Source organism: Chiroxiphia lanceolata, chromosome 1 (genome assembly GCF_009829145.1).
Source record: "Chiroxiphia lanceolata isolate bChiLan1 chromosome 1, bChiLan1.pri, whole genome shotgun sequence".
In the NCBI taxonomy this organism is placed as follows: Eukaryota; Metazoa; Chordata; class Aves; order Passeriformes; family Pipridae; genus Chiroxiphia; species Chiroxiphia lanceolata.
The window spans coordinates 24,913,113-24,923,576 of record NC_045637.1 but is presented as its reverse complement, the minus strand read 5'-3'; the positions used below and the strand labels follow the sequence as shown (position 1 = coordinate 24,923,576).

The window sequence follows — 10,464 nt, the reverse complement described above, 5'->3', positions numbered from 1 at the left end:
TCTAGAGACCAACAGTCTCTGCAGAATTCATACACGAATCCATTCTACAAACTCTGTACTTATTGTACTTACAGTCAGGAATACGAGGTGATGGGTGGTGACTTCATCCCAATCCATTTCTGTATATCTACTCATACAACTATCAGTCAAATTCACCCAGGCAGAGGTCTGTCTTCCCACAGCCTTCTACCCTCTGACAGGGTAAGATGATGCCTTAACTGTGCCACTGGACGTAATTTATAGAACATTTCTAAACTTGAGGGCTTTACAGTCACTCTTGCTGCAAGTAGAAAATTATGTAAATGGTTGTTGTTTCAGCATATTCCGCCAATCTATTTTTAACCACGCGCTGCCATTAGAAAGGAACACAAATTATTCATCTTCCATGCTGTTTAATGAAGTCTTTAATGTACAATGGTGTCTGTCAAATGCCTTTTTCTGGTTTTAATTCTAAAATAAACCTCAAAGAGAAGATGATGGAGTACAGCTCTTGATAAACAAATGTCCCAAAAGTCACCCAGAACATCAATGAATTAACATTATAATACTCTGCGTTTCCAGCTACTGCTGGGGAAGACTTGCATTTTTAAGGATGGTATCGTTTTATCTTTCTAGCTGGTTTTCACACAGAAGGTCACAGGGCAGTACTTTCCACACTCTTACATCTCAAGTACAGCTCACTAAGTGCAGATTTTCTTTTGTTTCCTCTACTGGTTTTGGTATACAGCTATACACACCCTACCAACTGGGTAAAATGCAAGTATAGTCAAAATCCATGTTTTGTTAGAGCTCCTAAGGGAATGCTAATTGCAACACCCTGAGGCTCGCTGAACATCTGCTGCCAACAACACACAGCAAAGTGGGCATCCTGGCCATCCTGAAAACAGAATGGCATGAGAGCACAGGTATCTATCAACAGAGAAAGACATCATTGGCTGTTGAATTTATACACTTTCCATATTCAGAAATTTGCAGGAAGAATAAGGCTGGATCAGAGTATCTCAGAAGCACGTGCAAAATTTAGCATTGCCCTAGAGATGTCAGTGAGGACAGGACCATAACTAACAGCGCGGAGAGAAAGGGAGTAGGGGAGGCTGCTGCTCCTGCCGCACTGGTGGGAATGATAGGTACTGCTCTTCTGGGGAAGGGCTTGGTAACCACTGCCCTCAAAGCATTCCTTGCTGGCAGCGGCAGCAGCCAGGGTGGCTATGTCAGGGCAGAGGTCCCTGGATGTTGGCACTCCATGGCAGCTTTTTCTGGAAGGATTCTGGTGAAGAAGAAACACCACAGGGCAAAAGAAAAAACAAACAAACAAACAAACAAAAACCAAACAAACAGAAAAAGCACATGTTGCACTACAGACTTCAGTCGACTCTTGAGGAGTTAACATGTTTTGTGACTGTTCACCTCGTGAATATTTCAAGTGGAAAAAACAACCCAGCCCACATTTCCCACTCTTTAAGTTTAATTCAAAGTAAATGTCAATATGCCTTACAGACGATTTTTAGACATTTTCCCATATTCAGTCCCCCTAACAGAAGCTGTGTGACTCTAGCTCCTGACCAGCGGGGGGGGCTTTCTCGGGGCAGAGAGTTTCCCGGTTTAGGGGACAGGCTTCACAGAGGTCTCTTGCGGAGTTAACGTGCTTTGTGACTGTTAAAAGGAACTTCACGAAGACTTCAAGGAGGAACCCCCCCTCACACATTTCCCCCTGGGGAAAGGAAGGCCCGGCCGGGCTCGCCCTCCCCGCGCACTCGGCGGGGCGGGGCCTGGGGGTGCGGCGGATGTGCCGCGCGCCGCCGCCGCGTTCGCGCCTTCCCGCCCCTGCGCGTTGCGCGCGCACGCAGCGCCCTCTCCACCTCCCGCCCCCACGCGCGCTCCCGCGCCTCCGCGTCACGTGACCGCCTTGCCCTTCTCGGCAGCCAATGGGCGGCGCGCCGCGCGCCGCAGGGCTCTTTATAAGGCGCGGCGCAGCAGGCGCGGGCGTGAGGCGGTGGCTGCTGGGGGTCTGGGAGGTGGGTGGCGCGTGCGGGGTGTTGCGGGCCTTCCACCCGCCTCTCTCCCTGTGCCGCCTGGTCCTTCCACCCGCCTCCTTGTGCTGCCTAGGAAGGGGCCAGGTCTGTGCCCGGGACGGGCGGAGGGAGGAGGAGGTGGTCGTCGTGCCGGAGGCGGGCGGGCAGCTGGCTGGGGAGGGGCGGCCATGTCGGGACCGCGCAGCGCCTGAGCGGGCAGCGCTGTCCCCGCGGCGGCGCCGGGCGGGCCCGGCTCCTCGCCCTGCCGGAAGGGACAGCGGGGCCGGCGGGGCTCGGTGCGGGCGATCGCTGCGGAGCTGGCTCGGTCCCATCGCCGAGCGGGCGGCGGCGCCGGGCGCCCGCAGAAGGGCTGTGTGCGTGTCTCCTCCTGTCTGCCGTCCTGCCTCCGTGCCGGAGCTCTCCACCTTCTCTAACAAACTCTCTGCCTTGCTTCTCCCCCCGCCCCCCGGGCTTCTGCTTTGTGGATGTTGGCGGCTTCATGTTGTGACAGGAGAATGTGTGTGTGTCCTGGGCCCAGGCGGATCGGTATGTATGTCCCTGCGTGGAGCGATGGGCTCGGGGGTCAGATGGGATCCGGGGAAGGGGCTGCCGGGCTGGGCTGTGTCCGAGGGCTGAGGCGTGGGGGGAGGATTAGCGGTGCTGCTTGGGTTCAGTGCTTCTTGTTCCTCCTCCCCACCTCCATCCTCTACAACAGGCTCGTTCAGGTCTGTAAGGTGTAGGAAAGGCACCCACGGGAAGCGTTATTAGCTGAAGCCATAGGTATCTTTGGCACAGTGTTATGGAGGAACCTGTCTGTGCTGTGTCAATTGACCTTACTAGTACAACTAGAACATCCCTTTATTAAACGAAGGGATATTTTTCTGGTTTTTTAGTGTGGTAGTATAAAAGCCATACATTGACCACCTGACTCATTATTGGCTGTGTTATGTTTGCAGCTTGAAAAGTAACATTTGTACCCTGTTCAGAGCTTGGAGAGATGTTTACACTGCATCAGTTCTAATCTCTTGACAAATCTTCATTGAACTGTAAAATTTCTACTTCACCTCTTTTAATTCTCTACCATCTTTTGATCAATCATAATGAACTTGGGATCTTAAAGTAATTATTTAAAGGCTAGATGGTGTGTCTGGTTATATTTGGGACATCTGTGTTGTGGGGATAAATGGGAGAGACTTAGAATTTCAGTTCAGGTTGGGAAACTTGAAATTTTGCATTTGCTTCATCAACTTCATAGGATTTATTAAATCTAGTATGTGAAACAGACTGATCTCTTAAGCTAATGTAGATCTAGTGTAAATGATACAGACCATGGATTATTTGAGGCCAAATTTCTACTACTTCCTCTTGGATTTCATGTAATATTTAATAAACTAATGATTAAAAATCAGCAAAATATCCTCCAGTGGCGATGGACCAACAACAAAACTGTCAGAACAGTTGTGGCACCACTGAGGGTCAGCACTGAACACAAATGCTGAGCAATCAGGAGAACCTGACTCAGTTGGACTCTAATGGGAGACCAGTGCTGAATCCAAGGTGCTGCTGTAGGCCAGGCACATCCATAGAACCTTGAGGTTACCGTTCTGTAAGCAAACTTGTTGCTTTTAAATGTCACCTGAAGAAATATACATAACTGTTACCAAAATAGATCCTTTATAATTAGAAGGCAGTGAATATTTGGAGTTGCAGTCTACTGCTGTCATGCTGTGTGCATGTGAAACTTGGACTGGAGAAAAAGACATTGAAAAGCAAATGGGTAACAGAAATTTAGTATTCATCTGGAAGTTTGAGCCAGTATGCTGCTGCTGAGCATGTGGACTACAACCAGAGCTCTTCTTGGTAGCTGCATAACAGAAAACTGACCAGTTCAGTCTTCACAGCTGTCAGTGGGAGACATGGAGAGACCAATGGACAAGATTTTTTTGTCAATCTAAGTCAAGAGTGACAGTCACTCATTAAGACTGGGAAGCCAGTGGAGTAATAGCAACATGAATTCTACTTTGCTTTTGGCAGTTATGTATCTTGCAACAGAGAATTGGACTCCACTCCAGGTTACATAAGGAGAAGAAGCAAGCTTGGAGGGAAGAATGTGACTTGCTTGCCTCTCTTGAAACAGAGTGAATGGGGTGAAGTTTCATGTATTTCTAGACACTTCTCAGCTGGTCTGAGTGATCAGAATCCTATGACCAAAGCTATGGAAAGCTCAAGGAATAGAGTGTTTACAGAATGCAATTCTGCCTGTATTGCACGATCCTTTAGATTGAGTATTGGGGCTTGCTGCATATTTTATAGCAGTGTCTCATCTGAGATACTCTAGTGCTTTGCTAAAAAAAATCAATTTAGTGACTGAAGCACCTTGCATAACACAGCAATATTCATTTTTTTCAGTAAAACAAAACTGAGATAGAATGGTGCTGATAGATTAGTACTTATGACTGCCGTAAGCCTTCTAATGGTCTTTTCTGAGAAGAAGCTTTTATGATGGAACTTGATCATAAAAGTTAGAGAAAATTGAATTCTCCTTAACTGCATGTACTTCGCACAAGGCACAGTTCAATTCCGTTTCCATTCTGGAATTGTTTCCTCAAGTATGACACTGTAGAAGACTTCCTGATAATGAAGCACAGTGAATAAGACTTTTGAGAGATACTCACACTAATGTTGTGATTTGGTATGTAAATGGGAAAAAGGAAGCATATGTTAGAATCATCTTTTTTCAGGGGAATGAAAAATAAGGAAACAGATGTGGCAAGTAGTATAATTTATTTTGATACTGAACTTAATAGTTTATCTTAATACTGAACTAGCATTAGTCTGTTGAGCAGGGGTTTATTCTAGTCATGGAAGAAAACACAGTTTGGATGTAGTTCTTCAATTGAATAGCTTCTTAAAGTGGTTTATAATTCTAAAACTCACTGGAGTAGATGAGCTGTTAGTAAGATGTGGTTACAAAAAGAATATCTGCTCTTTGTGACCTACTGCTTACTTCTGTCATCTAAACCATCTTCATTTTAAACCCAGTTGTATGTCGTCTTTAAGTTGTTCTTGAGTCTTACTGTTAGATGCTTTCTCTTCTTTAGCCTTATAGAAAGACAGAGTTTTCCTCCCTGTGTGCCCTGACATCTGGCTCTGACATCTGTGAAATCACCAGCAAAGCAAATACCTATGAAAGCCCTGTAGAAGGTGACAATACTGTAGAGTGCTCCATGATAACTGTTGTCCTAAGTTCTTTGAAGCTTTCTTGTCTGGCTGGCTGATGTTTTCACTTCCTGCCTGCTATCTGAGTGGGTATAAGAGCTAAAATATCTATTCTGAACTGAAGTGTGGTATAGCTTTTTTGTTACAGCCCAATGTAGCGTCTATAAACAAACACCTCTTAATGCCTTTCTTTGTCAAGTCCTCTGAAGCTACGAAGTCGATATAATAAGGAACTTGGTTAGGGGCTGTAAACATCTTAACACAGACTTTGGGGGGCGGGGTAAGAATCTGTTGGCTGTCCCCATAAGCACAGTTGTTCTCTTGTCTTTCAGCAATTCCAGTCCGAAGCTCCAGGCTGCCATTGTTGTCTGATGCCATGCCAGCACCAGCTCATCTGTTCCCATTGATTCGTAACTGTGAGATTAGCAGAATAGGCAGCACTGCGTGTTACTGCCACCATAGACATCTGTGTTGTTTGTCATCTCATTTTGCTCACAGTCACTTCAGATATGCACCGCAGAAGAAATTTGCAGCACTTTATAGGCCAAAGGAGAACTTTAATCACTTCATTCACACAAGGGATCATGCTTCTGCGTCACAGAGGTTTTACCTCACTCCTCCACAGGTCAACAGCATCCTGAAGGCAAATGAGTACAGTTTCAAAGTCCCAGAATTTGATGGTAAAAATGTAAGTTCTGTTCTTGGATTTGATAGCAACCAATTGCCTGCTAATGCTCCGATAGAGGACCGGAGGAGTGCTGCCACATGTTTACAGACAAGAGGGATGCTTCTGGGTGTGTTTGATGGCCATGCAGGCTGTGCTTGTGCTCAAGCTGTAAGTGAAAGACTGTTTTACTACATTGCTGTCTCTTTGTTACCTCATGAGACTTTACTTGAAATAGAAAATGCTGTGGAAAGTGGCAGAGCTCTGTTGCCCATTTTACAGTGGCACAAGCATCCCAATGATTATTTTAGCAAAGAAGCTTCCAAGCTTTATTTCAACAGTCTAAGAACTTACTGGCAGGAGCTGATTGATCTCAACAGTGGAGAGACTACTGATGTGAGAGAAGCTTTAATTAATGCTTTTAAGAGGCTTGATAATGATATTTCTTTGGAAGCTCAAGTAGGAGATCCAAATTCTTTTCTCAACTATCTAGTACTGCGAGTGGCATTTTCTGGTGCAACTGCCTGTGTAGCTCACGTAGATGGTGTTGACTTGCACATTGCAAACACAGGTGACAGTAGAGCAATGCTTGGGGTTCAGGAAGAAGATGGATCTTGGTCTGCAGTTAATTTGTCCTATGACCACAATGCACAAAATGAACATGAAGTAGAACGTGTGAAAATGGAGCATCCAAAATCTGAAGAGAAAACTCTTGTGAAACAAGATCGTCTCTTGGGTCTCCTGATGCCTTTCAGAGCTTTTGGTGATGTGAAGTTTAAATGGAGTATCGAACTGCAGAAGAGAGTAATAGAATCAGGCCCAGATCAGCTGAATGACAATGAATATACAAAGTTCATTCCTCCAAACTATCACACTCCCCCATACCTCACAGCTGAACCAGAAGTCATATATCACAAATTACGGCCACAGGATAAGTTCCTGGTTTTGGCTACAGATGGACTGTGGGAGACGATGCACAGGCAAGATGTGGCTAGAATTGTAGGGGAGTACCTCACTGGTGTTCACCACCAACAGCCAATAGCTGTCGGTGGGTATAAGGTGACTTTGGGACAGATGCATGGTCTCTTAACAGAAAGGAGAGCAAGAATCTCTTCAGTATTTGAAGATCAGAATGCAGCGACTCACCTGATCCGACATGCAGTGGGTAACAATGAGTTTGGAACCGTGGATCATGAGCGACTGTCCAAGATGCTTAGTCTTCCAGAAGAGCTGGCTCGAATGTATAGGGATGACATTACAATTATTGTGGTGCAGTTCAATTCACATGTTATAGGTGCATGTCAAAACGAGGAACTGTGAATTTAATGTAATGAACTAATTACGAAAGTTGTAACAATGGCCAGTATGAGCAGCAAATTAAAAACATCCACCCAACAATAAAACCCAAAAAAAGCCTTTGGCAAACAAATTGTTTGTTTGCTAGATTCAGCATATCCATTGTTCCTGCCTTTCCCCAGAGCCCTAAATACATGGGAAGTGCTATTGACCTAATAAAAAACTTGAAGAGGATGTCACAGTTTGGGAAAAGAGGCTTTTATAACAGCTTTGCACTGTTGATTTCATGAATGCTGCTAGAACAATGTCTTGAATTTGGCAGATTTGGGTGAGGGAGGGAAGTAAGATGAAGAATTAACTATCAAAGATCTGACTAGAAACAAAGCCTGTTTATAAAATATCTGCAAATATCTATAAGAAGAGATGAGTAAAAATGTTGCTGAATTTTTTTACGGGGCTAATTCTTGCTATGGTTATGTGTGAATGTATTGTCTATTGTTTCTTCAAAGACCACTTTAACCAAGTAAGTCTTCAGTGTAACAAAGTTGTCTCACTTTCATATGGACAATGTCATTCACATAAGGATGTTTGTCTAAGTGTTAACTTTCAGTGCAGGTCTAAGCCATAATCAGTACCTGAGATTGTTACATCTTAATCATAATCTTATGCACGGTAACTTCTAAATTTCTTGTGCATTAATACTTGGCTGTGGGTTTTTGATCAACCTGTAAGGCAATAATATGTTACAACATGCAGCAAGATACCAGATAACTTTGTGGAGGACTTCAATTTGCACTCTTTCAGACTTTTCAGAAAGTCAGTGTTGTTTAAGGCTATGTTTGCTTTCCTAGAGGTTATGTCCTTCATGGACTCCACCACTGTCTGGTGTTGCTTGTCTAGTAAATAAGTTTTTACCTGAAAAGATCAGGAAATCATTGCTAACCTCTTTGTGGCTTTGTAATTTGCACTCATTTTCATTTTGGCTATTTCAAATGGTCACATATCGAAAGTCCCTCACTTGAACTCGTATTTGTGCTTTGGGTTAAAAACTACAAATTACAAAAAATTGAACTACGGCTTGTAAATAGCATTTTAATTGGGAAACTAACTGGCATGCATGTGTATGTTCAGTGGCTATTTCTAGCAACTTCTTTTAGTTGTGTTTCTGGACAACTGCTTTATGCATGTTCTCACAGTCCAGAATGCTATCACACAGCAATCTCTGAAATGGGTCTCTGTCTTGTAATGGTTTAATTTGAACTTAAAAAGATTGGCTATACTTGTATGCTGAAGTTGTTGGGCTTGTAATTATAGAAAGTAGGGACTGACAGCTAATTGTATCTAATTTAGGCATGTTGCATTGTATGCAGATTTATTTTAACCTGGCGTTAGGTTAAAAACTCAAATGCTGACTGAAATACTTGATGACTGGGAGAACACATGCAATTTGATTCCTGTGTTGCAGAGAACAATGATAGGTCAGCTTATTTCACTTTACCAAGGTGTTTCAGTTAAAATACCTCCCTAGCCTTCATCATAGCTAGTTAAATCAACACTTTTCTCAATTAACCAAAATATGCTAGGTTTCTAAAGTGGCATTTTCACTACATATAAATCTTACCAATTAATGCTGCTGTTCCATAGGATACACTTGTTTTGAACAACGAACTTGTCCTATAGTGAGCATTGGCTCCTCAAACTCACAAATGCTATGTGTACTCAGTGGCCTGCAGCTTTAGTATGGCTGTTTCTTTACCTGACCTTAAATATCAACATCAGTATTGCTGTAAGGTTAACGATATCTAAGTTCACATTCAAGATATGCACAACCCTTCTTTATTTGAAGGGAAAAGGGGAACTCTAAAATGCTTAGACAATTACTGGCTGTTGACATTGCTTCTGTATCTTGTGTTTTGGTGACTGTGTCATTAACTAGGTCAATAGATTTTGTTCTAGCATTCAAATGCAGTATGTAATCTCAGCTGTTGCAGTATTTAACTTTCTTACTTTTTTTACTGTTAAAGCTCTATTACATGTATTGATGTACTTACCCTATGATTGTTAGTATGGGTTTGGTACAAGTCATAGCTGAAACAAATGCACATTGGTCCCATGGATACAACTTTTATTGAAGAAATGCTGCTTTTTGTAGTAAAGATGCATATATATATATATATATATATAGGGTCAGACGAAAGAATATTTATGTATTGCTTGGAGACTTGCTCAGTATGTATGCAGTGAACAGAAGCAGCATAACTGCCTGCTGAACAGGTGGTCTGAACAAACATCTTTTAACAGATTCCAATAAAATGATCAATTATGCAAAAATCCACGTGTGTTGAATTGATGTAGAATGTGATTTCTATTCTGCTAGGACCGAGCTTACAAACTGCTTATATTTCAAGACTTTGTTCCTTTGTGTTGTCCCTGTTATGAATAGAGCAGATGGCCAAACAAAGTGAAGTATAAATGGAAACTGACTGAGAGTTGAACGTCTGAGCTCTTAAATGCCACTGTGAAGCTTGAGCACCTACATCAGGCATGCTGGTGCTGCCTCCCCCAGGCAGCAGAACTCAAATCCTTCCATAAGTATCGCTGAATGTCTCAGTGCCCAGCACCTCAGGAATACCTTTGGGGACAGTGCTGCTGATGAAGCAGCATAATTTGAGATCATAGAGCTGTGTACTGTACTGTGTATAGAGCAATACAGCATTTCATAAACAATCTAAAACATGTGTGTGGATTAAATTGGCATAAGAATGAACTGATCATGAACTAAATAGAAACAGCTCTTCTGTCACAGACTGCGGACATGTTGTTTGCATTGTCTACCAGAGTTGTTGCATTGCAGAAAGCACAGTTATTGTGTATGTAAGGGGGATGCTGTGATTACTTTTCCAGATAAGGATTTCACAGCTGCAAATACATGGCTCAACTGAAGAGGGTGGCTGAATATAGTCATGAGACCTCAAATTCACCTTAATCTTTAAAACTGTTCTTGATGAATATCAACAGAACTGTTTAACAGTGATACTAGGTAAGAGAGGAATGAGAGATCTCCTGTTAGTCTGTGCTTTCAACATAAGACTTCGTAAATCTTCCCTCGTTTTCGAAGTGGTATGTACATTGTATTTTCTTTGGACAGTATTTTACAACTACTGTTGTGATAACTTCTGTATTCTCAGTTTGCTGTAGAATCACGAAAGCTGGAGAAGACCTCTAAGGTCATTGAGTCAGACTGTTAACCTACTGTTGCCAGGTCCACCACTA

At 43.1% G+C, this 10,464-nt stretch overlaps 1 protein-coding gene across 3 annotated transcripts; it reads left to right on the top strand.

Annotated features, from left to right (window-relative positions):
• Window positions 1–1,991: 1,991 nt before the first annotated feature.
• On the top strand, window positions 1,992–9,524 carry PDP1 (pyruvate dehyrogenase phosphatase catalytic subunit 1). Of its 3 annotated transcripts, XM_032688464.1 has the most exons (3): window positions 2,009–2,117; window positions 2,524–2,558; window positions 5,564–9,524. In XM_032688464.1, exons 2-3 carry the CDS (start codon window positions 2,528–2,530, stop codon window positions 7,213–7,215), a joined length of 1,683 nt encoding a protein of 560 aa, XP_032544355.1. In that variant the 5' UTR covers window positions 2,009–2,117; window positions 2,524–2,527; the 3' UTR covers window positions 7,216–9,524. The 3 variants fall into 3 exon arrangements, with proteins under 3 accessions (XP_032544365.1, XP_032544355.1, XP_032544345.1); XM_032688474.1 differs by lacking the exon at window positions 2,524–2,558 and having other exon boundaries at window positions 1,992–2,117; XM_032688454.1 differs by lacking the exon at window positions 2,009–2,117 and having other exon boundaries at window positions 2,338–2,558.
• Window positions 9,525–10,464: the final 940 nt, after the last annotated feature.

Bases quoted from the DNA above. Each gene is read 5' to 3' on its own strand.
- PDP1 (XM_032688454.1), top strand. From the start codon at position 2,498: ATGTTGGCGGCTTCATGTTGTGACAGGAGAATGTGTGTGTGTCCTGGG. The intron at 2,559-5,563 runs GTATGTATGTCC...CTTGTCTTTCAG, and splicing joins TCCTGGGCCCAGGCGGATCG to CAATTCCAGTCCGAAGCTCC.